This window comes from Crassostrea angulata, chromosome 2 (assembly GCF_025612915.1).
Source record: "Crassostrea angulata isolate pt1a10 chromosome 2, ASM2561291v2, whole genome shotgun sequence".
Classification (NCBI taxonomy): domain Eukaryota; kingdom Metazoa; phylum Mollusca; class Bivalvia; order Ostreida; family Ostreidae; genus Magallana; species Magallana angulata.
In genome coordinates, this window is record NC_069112.1 from 53,842,682 (window position 1) to 53,863,539 (window position 20,858).

Below are 20,858 nucleotides of genomic sequence, written 5' to 3' on the forward strand. Positions count from 1 at the left end.
ACATTTTAAAATAAATTTTTTGAAAACTTCACACAGATTTACATTGTGGTATTTAAGTTATTCTGTTCGTAAGGACAAACAAGTTCTGATAATAAAATTGCAAAAAGAATCAAGAATCACTTTATCGGAGTTTGTACACGTGATACTTATAAATACCAAAAAATGATGCATGTTAAAGTTAATACAAGTTTTAGGTGGAAATTAAACCTCTCATTTGCAGGTTCATTTTATATTTTCTTTTTTTTGTTTACATATGCACAATAGTATTTTTTTCAATTATGTATTTATTCTAGTCTGTTATCCAATCTCAAATTACAATGAATAATACTAAATAATATATTATTTTTTTCAAGGAAAAGTTAAGAATACGATATTTATAGGTTACAATTTTTTTCTACTTAAATATACATTTATAAGCTTCACACAATATGTACATGTTTATGACAAACCCTTAATGACGTTTTAAATATTTACTCAAATGTAAATGTGTGTAAAACATATTTCTTAGTCTCAAGAAATACAACTGACTGCTCTTCATATAAATCTGAGATAGTCATACCTATTGTCTCAAACATGAAAATTATAATAACTATTTTGTTTTTCTTTCATGTTATGAGTAAACGTTTAAAGAATTTTTGAAATAATGTTGCAGTTAAGGATAGCCATATAATGATTAAAGTAAATAGTAAGGTATATGAATAAAACTAAATGTCAACGTTCTCTAAATAGTGTTTATTGTAAGGTACGCAGCACTGTTAATGTTTACTTTGTTGTCGCGCCGATCAAAAAGTACGGGAAATGTTAACTGTGACATCATACAAAACAACAGGTCGTCAAAAATGCTAATAAATTAAGTAATTTCCTATTGTTATGGGTACGAACACATTAAACAACTTTGAACATTACCTATGCGTGCAACTTTGTAGTGAAATAAGTCCAACAACGATAAATATAAACAACTAAGTGATCGAGGTGCACTTGTCGATGGGACATCATTCTGTAACTGTTGACGCATATTTTGTTTAGAGAGAGGCGGATCAATCAATTTTTTACAATGGAAAAATGCATTTTATAAAAGAACAGAGCATAATCTGAAAACATAAATTATACCATGAAATCCTATCTATTGTGCTTGTTTTTGATTTGGCATGTGATTGAAATTTGTTTATGACCTCCATTCGGGAGAATTATCAACACATGTCACGTGACTCTCAATTCAGGGGACCACACTGAGTGTCATTCAAGGTAGCATTTACTATACTGTTTCATTTTATATCGCATTTATATCATAAAAGAACTTTACATAAATATTTGTAATAATAGATGCATCGTTTTATGAACCTTTAAATCCGCTAATATTTTCATAGTAAGCCTTTACAGTGCTGCGTAAACATAATCATTTTGTAACAGGCAACAACTCTTAGCATTTACACGTAACTGCTTATTTTGATAATAGCTAAATCAAACCAAAATCAATAAGTTATACCTGTATATACAACTGTTTCCATTCTATAGATCAATGGTAACCAGTATCAATGATTTAAATCCTTCAAACAAGTTTTTAACTTTTTGAAATACATAAAGGTAAACGGAGTCAATCTTCCTTTTCGAATACTTTAAATTGATTTAACACGTATAACTTAAATAGTTGGGCACTGATCGATAGTCAACGACGTTTATTTTACTTCCTCAACCACAACAGGTGTAGTTATGCGTTTTATGTTTTTGATATACTTTTTGAAGTTATTCTACGAGGCGAGAACTTACGGTTAGTACAACACCATACCTCTTAATATTTGCTTACTTATTTTGCATTTTGTAGGGTTTTGTGTGGCTAGATCCTATCAATCGATGTTTTGATATAGACTATTTTTAAGGTTTGAGCACGTGTTCCTACAAACTATAATATACTCCTGTGTTTACATTTATTTTATGATTTCACGTTGGTCAGTTTATATCATCTTCGCTAGCCAGGGGTTTTTGGTCAATTTTGCTCCGCATAAATCCTTGGCGGATTTCATTACGAAAACTCGGTGACAAACTCCGTTTTATGATTGGCTGCAGCTGCGAGTAGCTGATCCAATCGCAGTGCTTGTAAATATAAACCTTAAAAGAAAACTCATGTGTGATCTTTGGTAAAACATTCGGTGCTTTTAACAAGTTGAGACACAAGTTCTCGAGTATAGTGCCTCCCCAACGATGGTCTCACCTGTTCGCTTTAAAAACTCAATTTACTGGGATTGAACATAGTTCTATAAACTTGTCCAGGCTCGCGTGACAGTATGGGAAGTAATCATGGGGAATATAGAAGTTGCATATTTCGTTAGTATATACGTTCCTGCTTATTGTTATTGCTTTTAAAGGTTCAATGAACTGTGTTTTATTTTATTTCTTTGGTCCGCAATGTTCACGACAACGATACCTGGTTTTATGGCAGGAAAGCTTTCATATACATCAGCGACTTTTTCACTCTCGGTACAGGTCCTTACAAAACACTATGAACAAACCATCCCGTACTCTCCTAGTTTATAACATCTCGTATTTAATAAAATCGTTAACTATGTTCCGTATTCGGTAAGCAACATGTTTTCAAGTTATATTAATGCCATGGTGTTTATAACCCATTGTTTAATGCGATTAAAATGTAAATATGCAAGGAGCGCAACTCAAGTTGTTCGCTAGATAGCGCCACCACTTCACTGAGTTTTCGTACTGAAATCTGCCAAGGGTTTATAGGGAGCAAAGTGGACCGAAAACCCTTGGCTAGAGAAGATGGTTTATATTTAATTGTCTTATATTAATAATATAATGTACTGAGTGAAGGAATACACTACATTGTTTTCATTTCATAACATTTCCATTTTTTTTATGGAGTTACGCATGTTCACCTATTTTTAGCTGAATTATTTTCTTACAAAGCTGTTATTCTACATGGGTTCCTAATACAAAAAAAAAGTTTATTTTTGTTGCACGTTGAAATAAATTAGCAGCGTCATTTGCACTGCAATTATTGTGATATCTAGGTTTAAATGATCTTTACGTGATCTCCCGCAGACACTATTCAATCATTCATAGAGAACATGGTACTCGTTTAGAGCGTGTCTTTTAAATTTGATTCAAAGAAAATTTATCTTTATTTTGTCATCTTGATTCTATGCTTGTTTACCTCGTTTTTTCCCCATATCCATACATCCCTTTACGTCAGTATCACCAGAAAAATCTCTTTGTCGGAGAGTTTTTAAATTTTCAAGGCCTCTTCTGCCAAATTGCATCATTACAGTTATGGAGATTTAAATAAAACGCCTCCATACACAGAAGAGTTCCTATCATTTCAAAGTAAACTGATTAGAAACCAAATTGTTCCACTAATCTGCAATGTGGTCATTCATTCGTTTTAATAAAATCATTTTAAACCAATTGAAAATCAACTTGTATGCTGTGCTATGGAATGCTATGGTATGATATGACGAATGAAAATATATGAAATTGTATGTTATAATATAAGATTTCTATGCTATGGTATGGGATTCCAATGCTATGGTATGATATTACAAAGCTATGCTATTGTGTATGTTGTAAAAGATATGCTTGAACTAATAGTATATCCACACAAACCTATGATATATCGAACGTTAAGTAATAAATGCGTGTGGTCTATTATATGACCATTTGTCGACATCAATTCTAAAATTTACCTTGTGTTGCAACACCTGGGCCGACTCAGAGCTTCAAAAATAATCAAACATTTTTATCAAGTCAGCTATTGGAGGGTGGTGTTCTATGTTTGTCCCTCCTGCATCTTCAACTCCATTTTACCCAAAAATATTTCGTTTAAATATCAATAACTTTTCAATCCTCTGAATTTATCTAAAAAAACAAATACCAAAACCAGTATGCTCAGTTGTCAGTATTGTGAGGTAGGCAAGTTGTTATAAATGCACTATAGATATAAATTTGTTTAGCCTATCAAATTAGACACTGCAACTAGAATTGAATAATATAGTAATAACGTCTTTATTTGTATAAACGTTTTGTTGGAATTTTGAGGTTCATATACACTGTAGGATATAATAATCGATTGCAGAAAATATCGCATTGCATAAACCCGCATGGCAGCAGCATACTGCTATAGGAATGGGAGCAGATCGTGCTGTGGACGGACGGTATTCAGACCTGTCTGGTGGAGGAGGACAGTGTTCGATATCAGGATATGGGCATACAACAGCAGAGTGGCGGGTAGACCTGGGAGATGTACACAGTATAGACCGCATCTTTATACAGTACCTGACGGAAAACGCTCTATGGAGTATGGTTTTGAAAATACTTTAAATGTCTTCAAAATAATAATGTTATGAACTTTTATAAGCATTGGAACATATCAGTTAAAACCCAACATTTTATATTATAGAATGCATTGTACATGTTATAGCGAGCGCAGCTCGCCGGCGCACAGCGCCGGCGCGAAGCGAGATCTACCGGCAAGGCGTGTGTGAATAGAAAATTCGGACTAGTTGCACATTCATTCAACAGATTTTTTTGGCGTCAGTAAATCGGACCAGTAATGCATCGTTTTAATCGTCCCAGTAGTTCCCTGTAATCATGGCAATTTTTATCACTTCACACTCTCACGAGAATGAGGAAGACAAATTTAGACAGTAAAAACAATAACGATGTAAGCGACATACAGTCAATGTTACCTCTAAAGTTCACCTCAGTACACTTTCAATCAAAAATAATCGTGTGACGTCACAAACGTTTACACATTGATCCGATATATTTTTTCGGAGTCAGTAAATTTTGACCCACAATTCATAGTACCAATGGTTTCCAACCTCACGTTCCAACATCACGTTCTCCCGAGAATCAAAGTAAAACCTTTGAAAAGCTTATAAGATGTGCAATTTTAAGAACATCATGCTTTTTAAGTAAATAAAACAGTATACTTCGCATACTTTTATTTCTCAGGGGAGTTTTAAAGAGTAAGACGATACTTAACCAACGTCAGCTTTGACGTCACAATAAGCACTGATAAGGGGAAATTACTCTAATTGAAGTTATTGTAAATCTGCTGAAATGACCAAAATCCTCTTAAAATCTTGCAAAGGCTAAGATAAAGAACAGCTGACGAATAAGGACATTTCTTCAGATACAGGAAACAGTTGTAAAATTGCACTAATTTGGATGAATGCTCACAAATATTTTATTCACTATAATTACGGTAATTTCCTGAAACGTAACGTTATACGTAGCAGCGCCTTTTTTTAAAGGGGGTGGGTGGGTGGATGGCAGCCTCATCCAAAAAATCTTTGCAAGCAAACAGAAAAATAAATCATGAAAATTATAATCCTTCAGCTCTTTAGCAGTTCAATGGTTTCTTTATTTTCACTTCCATTTATTACATGCGGGGGGGGGGGGGGGACAACACCATGTTCTTTTAACATGATAAGCACATATTTTTAAGCGTAAATTAAAAATAAAATTGAAAATTAATTATTTTTTTTAAGTGGAGGGGCAAATCCATGGTAAGTCGATTTTCTATGTATAAATTGACAAAAATGAAAAAAAAAAATTAGCATGGGGGGAGCTCTATGATGAGTCAAGTTTTATATGTAAGTTTAAGAAAAAATGTCTACTGCCAAAAAAAAGGGGGAAATCAATCAATCAATCATAATCACAATCACTTTAAAAGAGGAGATGCAGTGCAATGAATATTTATATATTAAAATCTTTATTATTTTACAACATTGTATCTGAGATTAAAGTATTGTTCTACATATAAATAAATAAATTATAACAAATCTTATAAACAATGAATAATGAAAATTTACTGAAAAATAGGTATGTTTTATTTTTTGGCATTCAAATTTCACGTTGATAATTTTATTTTATTTATTAATTATAATTCATTGTTTGATCACATGCTGTTCTCGCCCCAACGGTCGCACCGTAAAACATATTATATATGTTAAAAAAGAGCAAGAAAAAAAAACAAAGTCAGCTAGCAAATGATTATGTAAACTTTATTGAAATGGACGAACTTTTTCATTATCAGATGGAAATAACAGCTATGCCTCTGACTTTCTCGGATTCTCGCTCTACATATCAAACACAATTAGAAAAGAGGATTGGGTACTTTGTTTTAAAGACAATACCTATACTAAGGAGACAATACCAAACCCTCTTAATATATCATGTCGTCTGAGTGGTAGATACGTCATCTACTATAACAACAGAACTCATCCTCCATTTCCTGAAGACTACAGCGAATATGCCGTTTTCACTCTGTGTGAAATAGAAGTGTATGGTAAGTGATGGATGATACTGTAAATTCCTAATTAAACGCAAAGAATTAATATCCGCGTAAAATCGCGAGAAGCCTGTCTCGCGAATTTTAAAATCTCGCTTTTAATTTTTTAGATATATGTAAACTACATGAAACTATGATAAAATTTCGGCATTCACGATTTTATATTCTTGCGATTTGATGGAAACCGTTGAATCACAGAATTAAGTACTCGCGTAAAATAAGGAATCTACAGTAATTTTTTAAAAAAATCAGGTTTTTAACTTTGGCCTTTTTAAAAGTTCTTCTTTCTTATTTTTTTTTATTTTTAAGTGGGAAAGTTACACATTGCACTTTATATTTTGACCTTTTGATGTAGCTGTACATGCAATATGGTATCTCATAACTATTTCGACTAAACCAAATGTTATAAAACAATGATACGTGAATAATGAGCTTTATTTAGCAGAGTTTTTTTTCATAAAAGTTGTTATTTCTTCGATAATTTTATTGTACTTGGTATGTTTAACTATGACCTAAACGACATTGCAGCGCATTTATAAGAATGAGTGGAATTCTGTAACAATAACTGATCATAACAAAACGAAGTAAGGCATAAAAATTCACAAATTATATTAACCAGGTGCATATACATTCTTTTTAGGAATAACCATCACTTTTAGATTGGAGTGCATTATCTGAAGGAATACAACCATGCAATCATACTGCCTAACGTTTATTGGTTCTTAGGTATGAACAATAAAGCTAGGTATATTTTGTTAAAGATTCATGTACATAATTATCGTAGTTAAGGTCACATTGACCACTTCAAAATGTACCACTATTAAAAAGCAAAAAAATCAAGAATAATCCTAAATCAAGTCTTTTCCTTAAAAGTGTTATAAAGCAGTGGAGTAAAATTGTTTACAGCGCTAACTACAAATGTATGTGTTCAAATCCCGCTCAGCCGTCATTGTGTTAACCTTTGCAAACATTTTCCAAACATTTTTTGCTTTCAAATGTTGAAAACAATTGAAATGTTAAATGTGCAAGTTCACGTATATATAGGCTGTTAATTATTTTTAAACTTAGATGTTAGGTCAATGCATATTTTATATGAAACACCTCATTTTGATTCTAATGATACTAAAAAATACTGAAACCATTTGCAAAAGTCCCTTGTTGGAAAATTAGCATCGTTCAGGGGTTTTTATTTTTTGTGATCGGCTTTGGCCGATCACAGTTGTGTCCATATGAAGATCTTTAATCATATTTATGAGATCGTTACTTTTATCCGTTTGTTTTAAACAAATAAAACTTTTATGTAGTTACATACATAATGATTCGAATCACGTTTATCTACATATACATGCGTAAAAATTGTGTCGGAGGTATAAATCGCCTACAAACAGTTGAGCTTAATAAAGCCTTGATATTTTGGAAATCAACAAATTGTTGCTATATATAGACTATCTTATGTAGCGTAATGCGTTTATGTTACATTAACAGAGCTGACAAATGATAGTCCATGCATATCATCCCTTTCACAGGAATACTTGTTGTTCGACAGGTTGTCCAAATGTGAGCTATTACATGTACGGAGATAACTGTTCTACGCCTTGCCATCAGAACTGTTTGGATGGACGATGTGACGTTATGGATGGAACGTGCGTAGGCTGTGTACCAGGATACACAGGATCGATGTGTGATACAGGTTGTAAATGATATTAAAAAGAAAGATGATTTCAACAAACAAAACACTCATTTAAGAAATATATAATTTTATATTCAAAAATTGTATTTATTTGTTGTATCATACTTGAAACAAATTTGGAACAAGTTATATTTAACCTTTATTTTTCAGTTAATTATTATAATAAAAAATAAGTATTATTACATTTATCTAATTATTATTCAAACAGTTTACCTTTTTATGCAATTGTTCAGATGCATGTGTGATTGGCTGTGTGTATGTTTTGCCAATGCTTAATGTACAAAAAGATTTGCAAAGTTTCTATTTTCAAAATGCATTTGTCTATTTACAATTGGCTGCTTTATATGTTTCTGACATACATTCAAATAATGATACGGGTTTTATAAAACCCCTTGACTATTACCTGTAGTGACACATCATCAAGCAGTACATAGTGAGTATATAGTATCGAACTGATCTCGATTAAAAATAGGCAGATACTTATTTGATTATTTTGGAATTCGATTTTTAAAAAGTCGTAAGTTTTACATTATATTTCAAACTTTTATATATGCAAATTTTTCATACCATTAAGTAACTATGTAATTGCTGATAAGAATGTTTACTCAAAGTTATGGGGGACCTTTCTAATTACAAAAATATTTCAAATTTAGTTTTTATTTAACTTATTTGTGTTCTTTTAATATGGTATTATATTCGCTTTAATGATAAATGAATCTAAAAATGTTATATTTTTAATTATATTATTGTTTAATTAAATCATTAAGTTTTTCAGCCATTAAACTGTAAGTATGCGGGTTTTTGTTTATTTAATTATAAGATATAATGTCATTATATTTATCAGCTATCAAAGTTTGACCAATACATTTTCAAACTTAAAGGCTGATATAATTGCTCAAAATATCGGGGTTAAAAAATAAAATGAAAATTCATCCATTCATTTTTTATATATATTTTTTTTTTTTTGCGGAATGTTAATACAAATCCAAGGGCTTTAATATTTAAATCTAAAAAATAAAGGATGAAGTCACCTTGGAATATCTCCCTATTTACAGAATCGGTAGAACAACAAGGCATTGTCCTTTATCAAAATAGTTCATATACTTGCACAGTTGATAAACATTTATTTATTAGAATGCTTGACACATGTCAGAAAAAATAATTTGCAATTTTAAAAGCAAGAGTCAAGATTAAATTATAATTTAAAGGACAAAAATTGAAATTGTTTGATGTACACTCTTTCAACAACTGTGAAATTCCCTACGTTTATTCTTTAGATAATTTTCAATACAGACGCATTTACCAGAAAACGAATTTGACTTCACACAACAAAATTTCAATATAAGAGAGGACATTTAATGTGCCTTTATTGAAGGGGTCACTCGTTGCTGGGCGAAAATTAGGGTCGGAGCTTTGAACCCTAATGTTAATATTACCGGCAATGGAAACTGCAATATTGGAATATATCCACTATGAAAAAGAATTCGCTTGACCGGTAATAATATTCATGTATTTTTTTTTTCATAACGCACATGCACGTTGTAACTGCATATATTTTTAAAGTATATTTGTATGTGTAAAACGGACATTGGGAACAGGACAGCAAAGGAAACAATCGTGAAAACATCTGCACATTTCAAATGACGAATAAAATATCATTGATGAAAAATGACAATAGCAAACTGTCCACCATATCAAAAATCCATCAAATGAATTGCAAATTCAAGGCAGAGCAACACAGACCTCTAAAAAAGATAGAGGTAGGATAAGTTGCCTAAAATAAGTGTAAATATAGAAGTAGGATCAGTTGCCTAAAATAAGTGTAAATATAGAAGTAGGATCAGTTGCCTAGAATTAGTGTGCACCCATCAGCTGACCGGTGACACCCAACGTGTGAGGTTGACAATTACGTGTTTAATTATGGTTTAACAATAAGTATGATATTAGAAATTATCTGATTTAAATCAACGTTTGATTTACAAAATACATTTTTATAAACAACGAATGCAACCAGGTCAATGAAAATAAATAAAATGAGAAATCGCAGGGGTTCAATCAATGTTTGTTTTGTGATCAACATAATTAAACCTTTGAAACAAACTTGAAACTCTCTGACATGTCAATCTAAGGGCTACCACACTCAGGTGACCGTCAAGGTCTCTTCAACTCTTGTTTCTTCTTTTTCTTTCAATTATAGGGCAGAGGCTAATTAAATAAAAGATTGTAGGTATATAAAACGAATAGGGAAAAATTATCCGCCTTAAGGAAGTGTTTACTAATGGAAATCTAAAGATGTATGTTTTCCTGTAACATAATGTTTTATTATCAACTTGCAACTTCATTCTTGTATGTCAATTCATGAAACCCTTAATTGATTTCAAGACTTTTTTTTTCAAAATAAGAACAAAACATCTAAACAGACTCGAAGTTAATAAATCCGAACTCGTTGACTATGACAGTATTTTGTAACTTCCCTTTTGAAACACTCATAAAATGGATTTCATTTGGATGGTCCCGTTTCTTTCCCAATTATTTCGCTTTGGAATAACTTATGGTAAGTGAATAACAGTAAATTTAGCATATCTAATTTAAATAGCACATTTAAGTTGTTTGTTATTATTCATGTGTTTCTCCAAAGCCTTTCATAATAAAATAATTGTATATGATATTGTATTTTTGAAGGAACTCTCAAACATTAAATTTAAAAAATGGTAATCTTCTAATGGAAAGATCGTTATACAGTAAATTTTTTGGCAATGATTGTCCATGTCTTTTTTCTAAATTCGATAACCAGGCATCCCCATCAAACGGTTTAAGCAAAAGCTTAAATCCTGAAAACAGAAACTTAACTGCTTTCTCACAGAGTCAATAAAAAATACAGCATTAAAAAAAATAAGTCTATTTGATATGATAAATATAAACACTACTCGTAAGCCAACATGCCGCCACAAAACTGTGCAAAACATATTATGCGCCAAGAGCAAGGGTTATATATTGACACTAAAAATTATTACGTTATTACAAATAAAAAAAGTTCGAAATCAAAGCCCTAAGAAATGTCATAAACGTATTAAGACAACAGCTTGTAGTAGGGAGTAAATTCATGCTCTTGTTATGATAAAAAAAAAAACAATTACGTTCATCAACAGATATATTTATATTGACTTAGACAACGTGATCTAGACCATGTGAACTCGGTAACAAAACATTAAGAGAAAGTTATCGTCAAGTCTGACTAGCAAAGATCCAATTAATTCACAGCGCTGTCGTGGCCCCTATTTCTCTTTTCTAGGCGACGCAAACAATGGATGCAGACAATAATGAAATTTTGATGTTCATATAAACATTGGGGTATGAAATCTTATTACAGACAATGTCGCTTTAAATCAACCTGCATGGCTTCAACATCAACATCCTACGTATCCACAATACGGGGCGGAGCGTGCTGTAGACGGAAACAAATTATATTTGTCCATATCTGGAGGGCAGTGTACAGTATCTCCCGGCGGATATTCAACAGCAGAATGGCGGGTAGATCTGGGGGGAGTACTCAGTTTACACCATATCTTTATCCAGTATAGGACGGACATTCGTGTATGGGGTATGGCTATTAAAGGAAAAAATACAAATAATCTGTAGATTTCTAATTAAACGCGAGGAATTAAAATCTGCGTAAAATCTCTTGAAGCACCCATCGTCGATTTTGAAATATCGTCATTATTTCCTTATAGATGAGAACTATACAAAATTAGGCTAAAAGTTCTGCGTTCGCGATTTTATATTGTTGCTATTTGATACAAAACGGAAGAATCTCGAAATTAAGAACTCGCGTAATATAAGTATAGTTATTTTCACGTAAAATATAATAACTTACATTTAGATAACTAAGTTATGATACCATATTTTATATGCGCTTTAAAATACATATATCAGAAAATTCCCGCTCAAATATGTTTTAGGAAACTATATAATTATTAACGTTTTTTTTTCTATAACAGATGAAACAAACATATTAACCAGTTACTTGCTCGGATTCTCGCTCTATATATCAAACACAACTAATAAGGAAGATGGGGTACTTTGTTTTATGGATAAATCATATACAAGGAAGACTATACCTAACAATTTCAGCATTTCGTGTCGTCAGAATGGGCGAATTGTCATCTACTACAATAACAGAACACAATTTCCTCTCCCTGATGGATATAGTGTCTCCGCAGAAAGCGATCTCTGTGAAGTAGAAGTATATGGTAATTTCATGAATGGACTTTCAGCAGCAATACTTAATACATAACTTTAATTTTGCATTTTTGTACAGATTTTGTTTTGGATTACTCTTTGTTTTACTTTTAGGTGATATAGTTAACAGTCACACCTGGTATTTTACTATGTTATGAAAGTTATACTACAATAATTTATATCATAAATATAGATACAAAATGAAATAATACAAACGAAATGATAGGTAAATAACTAGTAAATGGACTATTTCAAAAAAAAAAAACAACTTTGCTATGTACAATGTATAATAATTAAACACCATTTTACAACCTGGATTTTGACCTAAAGTAGATATTTATTCCAACATTTCTTAAAGTAACTGGGATATGGCATTATGTCCAAGCCCGTCCCAGAAGCAGATTTTAAAAAAATATACACAATGCTGTTACAGCCAACAATCATTGAGATTTGTGTATAAGCAACAGATGCCACTTAACTGTACCCCCTTTCTCGATTTTTTAAGGTTTCGATAGATAAGCTACAAAACCTCCTGCTGAAAAAATGTCTCTTTTACTGTAATTTTTTTAACAAATTAGAGCTATATAAATTTCGCGAAAGCCTAATTTTTATGCTTCCTTTTTACTCAAACTGGTATAACTGATGAAACACTGATCGAGTGTAGCATTGGCCCCATTATAAAAACTAATCAAATTGAAAACTTATGTACTTAAACATCTAATAAAAGTCACGAAAGTCAAACATAAGGAAAATATATTACTGCGTTACAATGTACGCTCATCGTGACAGATGAAACTCTTATTTTTGATCTTGATATAATTGGTGAAAGACTCATTCAATCCTCTTTCATAGGAAATATACAGCGTTAAAGTTGTTTCCGCCTTTAGTGCAAGGTTCAATTATGCCCTATAGGAAATTTGTACTTGATTTTATCGTAAGCCTTATCTAAGAATATCAATAACTTTTTTTCTCAAATATATTTTCTGAGGTAGATAAAAGCATTGTATAATTCAATAACAGTCGTTCTCTACATTTAATTACAGGTTGTTCGAAATCGCGCCATTTTGGAGACAACTGTTCTACACCTTGCCAACAGAACTGTTTAGAGAGATGGTGTGACGTCGTGGATGGAACATGTCTAGGCTGCATTCCAGGATACACAGGACCTACATGTGATACAGGTTGTAATACAAAATTATACAATTTTATGGAAATGAATTCTCGACAGAAGACATATTAACGTTACTAACAAATAATCCTGATTTTTTGACATCCTTTAACAGCCATTGTTGAAAAACTTTACCATTAGTTTTTTTTTCACCATCAATTTTCAGTTAACCTTATTCTTAAAGAGTTTAAGAGAATTTGTACACTAAGATAAAGTTGTTGGTTTGATTTGAAATTTGTTGAATTGGTGTTTCAGTGAATTTTAAATATCAATTATTTTATTAGAAATGATCTGTGTAAAAAGAAATAATTACAATTTTAATCTAAAGGCGTTTTCTTTTTTTTTATATAAAAATTAAACAAATGATTATACACGGGGCGATGATTTTGCTTGAAACGAGGACTTTTTGGTCACCTAAGACGATACCTGCTTAAAAGGTTGTGATAAAAGAAAACATTATTCGAAATGCAATATACCTATAGTTTTGCATTTGCTTAAATGGTTTCTAAAAACAAACACAAATTAGACTCGTCTTTGCGTTCTATACACGCAATGGCTTGGATAATATTAGTTTCATCTCAATATGTCATTTTTCAGACTGCCGTCGGGGATATTACGGATATGACTGTAAGAAGAAATGCAGCGTTAACTGTGAGGTTCCTGAAAAGTGTAATATTGTAAATGGGCATTGTGATGGAGGATGTCAGGTTGGTTGGAAAATGCCAAGTTGTGATGAAGGTAATACTTGCCTAAACCGGTACATATAAGCACTGACGTGTATGATGTAATCGTTATCGCCGTTAGCCAATTACGTTTGAATATATAACTTCCTGCTTTATTTTGTTTTTCGTTGTAGATATCTTGTTACAAGTAAACATTCTCATTCTGATCTGGGTTTTTTTCGTAGTAAAGCTAATCTTACGTTTTACTCGTAGTAAAACCCTCTTTTAATCTAAGGTACTACTTAATGGATTGTTTTTAAACAATTTTGTGTTATTTAAACTTTATACCTTTTTGTTCAAGGATTTCTTCTTTCGAAATATATCTAACCATTGCACAAAAATACGATGGTTTCATTGCCGAACGTAGGGTGTCACTTTATTTACTTATTTCTACAAAATATTGATGTATTTTGAACATAAACATTGGTCTGTTCAGTGAATCATTTTTCTGTAGCATGTGGTAACAATACATATGGACTAAACTGCGCAATGACTTGTGGGAATTGTTCCTACTTCTACGGGGAACAATGTCATCACGTGACTGGTTTTTATCCACGTGAGTGTATTTCTGGTTTCAAAGGTGCACGATGTGATGAAGGTAAGTGTTTTCCTTTGTGAGTTCTACAATAAGTTTCAATAGTGGAAGCATTCAAATTAATATTGCTGGTATATATATGGTGTATTGAATATTTTGTAGCATATGATTCAGTATTCCTTACTGAATCAAACAGTAAGCGAGAGGTTCTACTCTATACCTTTACTGTTTTATTTGGCGTCAGTGCGGTTATCATCATCATATTTATTGTGAGGTATGGTTTTTTTATGGATTGTTTTAAATACTAAATTGAAAATTGTTGTCATGTCATGTCACTTTTACATTATGAAAGCATTAAATGATACTGAAATTTCAAAATATAATTTGAACAGATGCAGAAGACAACAGATACTTGAACAACAATATAAAGAAGACAAACAAGACAGCGAACATGATAAAAAATGCAAAAGTACAAATGAAGAATATGACAATCCGTTAGAAAGTGGAAGGTATCATGAACTGGGAGTTTTCAATCAAATGTCACTGTACGATAAACTTGAATGATATATTCGATATAACCGTCAGAAGAAACGCAGTGTTAGGCATGAGGTGATGACTAATATAAACAACACCACCGTAATGTTCAGACCTGGTATACATGCATTGAGAACGACTTTGTAATTGTTCAATACTATTTTGGAACAAATATTAATTGTTTGTACCAATGTGCTGTTGAGATCACCAAACAGATTGTAAGGAATAATTAATGCTACACTGCATTCACGCCGCGAAACCTTTTTAAATCATTATTTAAAATGACTTTCGAATCAGAATTTAAACTGGTATAAAAATGGTATTTATAAAATAAATGGAGGTAGACAAGTCATACAAATTTCTCTTATTTGACGAAGTATATGTTCTCTCTATCTCGTTCTGTGAATTCTACGATATTGATTCAGTTTAAACACAACATATCTTATCAACAAATAAAGCAATATAAATGCACTAGCTCTTCTTGTTATTTTGCGACAATATTGTAATGGTTATAGTATAGAAAGAACATTTAAGGAGAGATGGGAAATTAAAGTGCAAACAGTCATTAAAACACCATTTCGTTGTGTGTATTCTTAAAACATTAAATTCGCATTAACTCTTCGAAATGAAAAGAGAAAAACATAACAGGACAAATGTATGAAAAAATATCAAGAAAATTACCTGAACACAGTAATAATGTGAATATAGTTAAAAAAAGAAAAAAATAAGATATTCATGCAAAAATGTATATCATGTTAAATTGTGAAAATTTTATACGAAATTCATTGCAGGTTAAATAACAAAAAAAAGGAGATTTCCCATGGTCTAATTTAAGAATTGCGTTTATGAAGAAATTCTAATTGCTTAGATAACTGATATTCCAATTAATTTGCTAACTCCAAAATATGAAGAAAACATTGATGGCAATATTTTAGGAATTTTTTTCAGATTAGATAAAAATCCCTTAATTGTTAAAGAAAATTTCACGTCAAATAAAATGTTTAAAAACATGTACTTTTTAGATTAAATACATAATGTTGCACAAATCAATTAGATACGCTGCATATTTCTTGAATATTTCCCTATCTTTACATGACATGAACTGTTGGAATAAATGATTGCATTTTTTTTTTAATTTGAATGTTTTTTATTTAAATTGAATTCGAAAATCTAAGGATACAATTATTTTTGTAAGTGACTCATTTTCTTTTACTAACTAGTTCATTCTCAATTTAAACAAAAATGACGTTTTTGCCTTGCTATTATTATTTTTTTCAAAGGAATACTAATGCATCCATTCTTTGAATGAAGAAACTATAAACGAACGGTTTAATTTTCTTTTAGAATAAATTTTAATTAAATTTCAATGTGTTTACAGCTAAGCAATAAAACAGCAATGCAACACATTGTTCAACTGTACATTTTAATATAATAGTGTTAGTAGCACGTTTAACAATTGTAATGGTAAACAAGTGACGTACATTTCTATTTTATCTCGAATAGTTTTGTAAGCAACATTCATTAACACAATAATGTAAATGGGTTTTTCAAACACTTATTAAGGCAGTAAATGAGAGTCCTAAAGAATTGAGTCTTAAATACTTTTAAATGAAACTGGTTTTAATATTTCTTATATTGAAATGTAGTTCAAGGGAAATAAGAACATATCTTTACAGTCTATCACCGTACAGATTATATAACGTATTTAACATTAAGGTATCCGATGTGCAATTGACCAAAAAATGATGCCTGGTAAGGTATATATTCAATGTACTCGTTTGATAGGTAAGGATATGTAGTTTCTAAAAATAGATGTTTTTCCCGCCAAATCACGATGGGGAAGTAACTCTAGCTCTGCAAATCACGCATGGTAAAATACCTCTTTTTTTAAACGAAATCATGTGAATCATTAATAATATTTATCAAATAAATATTGCCAACACATTTTAATAAAAATAAAGTTTTTAAATAAATTGATTACCTTTATCAAAATCTTTTTTTAATTTTTGTGAATTTTTTTTACAATGACCATGACGACTCACACGATTTTTACCCCCCCCCCCCCCACGTCAGCCGTCGCATTCATAATCCAACGCATAGTCTCGGTACCTGGTAATTTTCCTGTGTTCTATTCCTCTGCGATTGAGAACTTGTAATTTTAGAATTAAAAATGTAAATTGTTCAGGTTTTTTTTCATTCAGCAAAATGTTTGCACAAAAAATATTATTACTAATACAACGAAGTCGTGAATTGCGGGTCACACATGTGTAAAGTGTTACGAACAAAGCGTGCAAGAACCATGTGAAATGTTTTATTAGAATTCATTCCAAACCTTTTACTCGTAGAAAACAATATACATTGTATTATCTTTTACTCAAAATTGTATCCTTTTTTACCAAAAAAAATTAAGTCAGTTTTAAAATGGAGACTGTCGATAAAGTCTGACTACGATGTTTCCGTATCGGTACAATTGTGGAATGCACAATACACCAACATGCTTTACACAGTTATAACAAAATATGAATCAACCATAAATGACGCTGTGATGTTGTAATAAGCATGCATTTTTTTTTCACGATAAGATTGTGTTCAAATACCACACATAATATGCATTGGACATCGGCTATCTGGCTGAACCTGTCAATCAAATCTCGAGTATTTGATTTCATTGGATGGTGACGCGCCTCTTTTATGTAAACAGCAAAATGAAACGAATTGACTTTGAAGCAGTCGGAATCAGTATCTAATAGTATTATTTGAATGATATAGAATCCAGCGATTTGAAAAAGAGTAAAAAAAATGTACCGTTCATGCACATACATGTAATATGAAATGCGAGAGAAGAAAATTGTTTGGAATCCCGATGAAAAAATAAATCAATGTCAATGATTAGAAATTTCATTATTTGACTCTTGTTAACTTGATTTACGGAAAATAACAATGAGATCTTTTAACACAATAATTACAATAAACGTGTACAAGCATTTTAACCACGAAATCCGTATGCATGGTACTTATTAAAAATAGTTAGTAGCAAATACGCCGTTATACAAATGTTAGGTCCGAAACAGCGCCGCGGGAAAAAATAACGTCATACAACGGCAAATGACGTAAAGCTGCTACAACGTCACAATCAGCGTAAGGGGGAAAAGTTAAAATAACTCGTTTTAAAATTAAGAAAAAAAAATATTGCTTGACTTTATGCATCAATGGTTTATTCTTTATCGTTTATTATGTCAGATCAAAAACAGTGCGACTTTTTGAAAAAAAAAATTCAAGCTCCGTAATCTACCGAGCTGATCCCGGAAAATCCCGAGCTCTCTGACTCAATTGTACATCGGATACCTTAAATCAGAACGATTTATTGGTATTACAGTACAATTTGTGTTATTCTTTGAACAACCGACATACAAACGTTTGAAACTCGATAAACCAAACATTTTGTTTGTCCTAGAGGCTTATACCTATATCTCAGTGGTCTCAAAATATCTTTGACTTCCTGATAACCAAAATGAAAAAAAACCGCTTTCAATCAAATACGCAAATCTATTTTAGACGAAACTTATTTTATTAAACTAATTTTTTAAAAGATATTAACCGAAGTTTGAAAACTGTATTGCACGTTGAAGTATAATTGACGGTTTTAATACATGAATAAATATTACCACAGAGTTCATATTTTTGACATGAAGTAGGAAGTAGGAAAGAAGTGAAATACTTATAAGCAAAGGTTACTTATTCTAATCATACGTCAAACATAACATATTTCAGATGAACGTACTTTAACGTACTTTAAACTTTGCAATCAGAGGTCAATATATATTAGAAATTGGATGGAAGTAAATAAATGTTATTCACTATACGATATGTTTGCCGTTGTTTTGAAGAGTCAGATTACTCAAGGAAGTCCAAAAAATATTATTAAGGGCACATACTGACTTCTACTCTGATTTGATCTAAACATTCGCCATGTTGTGGACTCTACACCTCCATATATCGTTTATTTTTCCTATAAAATATATTTTTTATGCTCCGAAAGTACATATACAAATCATAATTTGTTATGCAGTCTCCAGATTTTGTCACTATCGTCAGCCCGTTTTTATAATTCTTAGCGAACAATATGAAATCGGGTTCGGTTTCTACGATAAACGATACGTTTTCACTTGAAAAATGGAATTCTTACTACAATGAACTGTATTTACCAAACACGGTTCTTCTGACTATTGGCCTTCTGATTGGAACGTTCGGAAACGCAACTGTTATCATAGTATACCAAAGAGGCTTAAAGAACAAGGGACATGGACGCTTTTTCATACCAATTTTGGCAACTATAGATTTGATTTGTGTTTTATTGAGTGCCACATATAACATTGTGCAGATTACAAGACACGTCACATTTCCAGGCTCCTTGGTTTGCAAACTTTTTATTTACTCAATAAGGGTAATTTTGGGCCAATCTGTAATGGTCATGACAGCAATTGCGGTGACCAGACTTCAACAAATTTGCCAAATTACGAAGCATCAAATCACGAAGTCTCACTTGCGAGTTTTCATTGTATGCGCCATAATATTTTGTGCACTTTCCAACATCCCCACACTTTTTGTTTTCGGAACTGTCAAGATTTACAAAGAAAACATTACTGGGTACAAGTGTATGGAAATTGACAACGATGCACGAGCATTGGAAAACGGGATTATGACATTCACAGGAGTTTTTCATGCCTTATGTTTGTTTATCGTATTTGCTTCGTACATTTCTATTGCAGTCCATCTTTTCAATATATACCACAGACGAAACAAATTGAATGAAGAAAGCACTGAATCTGGAAAAGGAAAAGACTCAATGCAATCACTTCCAAGGCAAAGGCGGAAAACTTCCTTGACGTATCGATTAACGTTTATGTTTTTTACGTTACAACTCAGTTTGCTGTTAGCATTTATACCGCCATTTATTGTAATAAAGCAAGAACTGGATGATCCAAATTTTTGGGATAGAAAAAGTGACAAGTATTCAAAGAATGTCTATCTAGCAATGCGGATGTTCTATTTTATGAATGCTATTGTTAATCCGTTTTTATATGGGTTTTTTGATACATCTTTCCGAAGGAAACTTTTCGAACTTGTTTTCAAAAGAAAGATACCTGAATTGGTATCGGCTGTGCAACAAACGACTTTCTGAATACAAAATATCATAATTATACTGTTTATCGGAAAACAAATCGTTAAATATACGGTTTGTCTTTATTTGTGATGATAAATTTTAACGTCACTGTATTAGAACGTCGAAATTTTTCATTTAATGATGAAAATGGTTTTAATGCAGGCTTTTGCATTGAAGTCAAATAACCTTTTTTATGTGCATCTTCCCTGCGTATCTTTTTCAGACGATTACAGTACATACAAATATGGTTTATTTATCGAACATATACTTGTAATTTTCTTGTTGTCTGTCTTTCTATATTGTAACGAATATTACTAAATATTGTTTGTTGCTTAATGATTTATATCTATGCAAAAAAAAAACAAACAAACAAAAACAAATCAACAAAGGAACGTACCAAAGGGACAAAAAGATGAATAAATTAACATGGGTGCAAAGTGCATATATTAATTTTTGGACAACCTTCTATATGCCGTTTACACAGTCACGTATACGTCTG

General features: G+C 31.6%; 3 protein-coding genes across 4 annotated transcripts; all 3 read left to right on the forward strand.

Moving 5' to 3' along the window:
* Positions 1 to 1,552: 1,552 nt before the first annotated feature.
* LOC128170551 (uncharacterized) lies at positions 1,553 to 7,991 on the forward strand. The gene is made up of 5 exons (XM_052836336.1): positions 1,553 to 1,768; positions 4,085 to 4,306; positions 6,053 to 6,304; positions 6,948 to 7,033; positions 7,854 to 7,991. Exons 1-4 carry the CDS (start codon positions 1,711 to 1,713, stop codon positions 6,983 to 6,985), a joined length of 570 nt encoding a protein of 189 aa, XP_052692296.1. The 5' UTR covers positions 1,553 to 1,710; the 3' UTR covers positions 6,986 to 7,033; positions 7,854 to 7,991.
* A 1,549-nt stretch (positions 7,992 to 9,540) lies between these two features.
* On the forward strand, positions 9,541 to 16,616 carry LOC128170521 (delta-like protein A). Of its 2 annotated transcripts, XM_052836303.1 has the most exons (8): positions 9,541 to 10,551; positions 11,368 to 11,598; positions 11,996 to 12,247; positions 13,280 to 13,417; positions 14,002 to 14,142; positions 14,581 to 14,724; positions 14,824 to 14,935; positions 15,054 to 16,616. In XM_052836303.1, exons 1-8 carry the CDS (start codon positions 10,491 to 10,493, stop codon positions 15,223 to 15,225), a joined length of 1,251 nt encoding a protein of 416 aa, XP_052692263.1. In that variant the 5' UTR covers positions 9,541 to 10,490; the 3' UTR covers positions 15,226 to 16,616. The 2 variants fall into 2 exon arrangements, with proteins under 2 accessions (XP_052692263.1, XP_052692264.1); XM_052836304.1 differs by lacking the exon at positions 14,002 to 14,142 and having other exon boundaries at positions 9,550 to 10,551; positions 15,054 to 16,613.
* Positions 16,617 to 19,277: 2,661 nt separating this feature from the next.
* Positions 19,278 to 20,404, forward strand: LOC128170531 (pyroglutamylated RF-amide peptide receptor-like). Its single transcript, XM_052836317.1, has one exon. It carries the CDS (start codon positions 19,319 to 19,321, stop codon positions 20,375 to 20,377), a length of 1,059 nt encoding a protein of 352 aa, XP_052692277.1. The 5' UTR covers positions 19,278 to 19,318; the 3' UTR covers positions 20,378 to 20,404.
* The last annotated feature ends 454 nt before the right edge of the window (positions 20,405 to 20,858 follow it).

Bases quoted from the DNA above. Each gene is read 5' to 3' on its own strand.
- LOC128170551 (XM_052836336.1), top strand. From the start codon at position 1,711: ATGCGTTTTATGTTTTTGATATACTTTTTGAAGTTATTCTACGAGGCG. The intron at 1,769-4,084 runs GTTAGTACAACA...AATCGATTGCAG, and splicing joins CTACGAGGCGAGAACTTACG to AAAATATCGCATTGCATAAA. The intron at 4,307-6,052 runs GTATGGTTTTGA...TTTCATTATCAG, and splicing joins GACGGAAAACGCTCTATGGA to ATGGAAATAACAGCTATGCC.
- LOC128170521 (XM_052836303.1), top strand. From the start codon at position 10,491: ATGGATTTCATTTGGATGGTCCCGTTTCTTTCCCAATTATTTCGCTTT. The intron at 12,248-13,279 runs GTAATTTCATGA...ATTTAATTACAG, and splicing joins CTGTGAAGTAGAAGTATATG to GTTGTTCGAAATCGCGCCAT. The intron at 14,936-15,053 runs GTATGGTTTTTT...TAATTTGAACAG, and splicing joins ATCATCATATTTATTGTGAG to ATGCAGAAGACAACAGATAC.
- LOC128170531 (XM_052836317.1), top strand. From the start codon at position 19,319: ATGAAATCGGGTTCGGTTTCTACGATAAACGATACGTTTTCACTTGAA.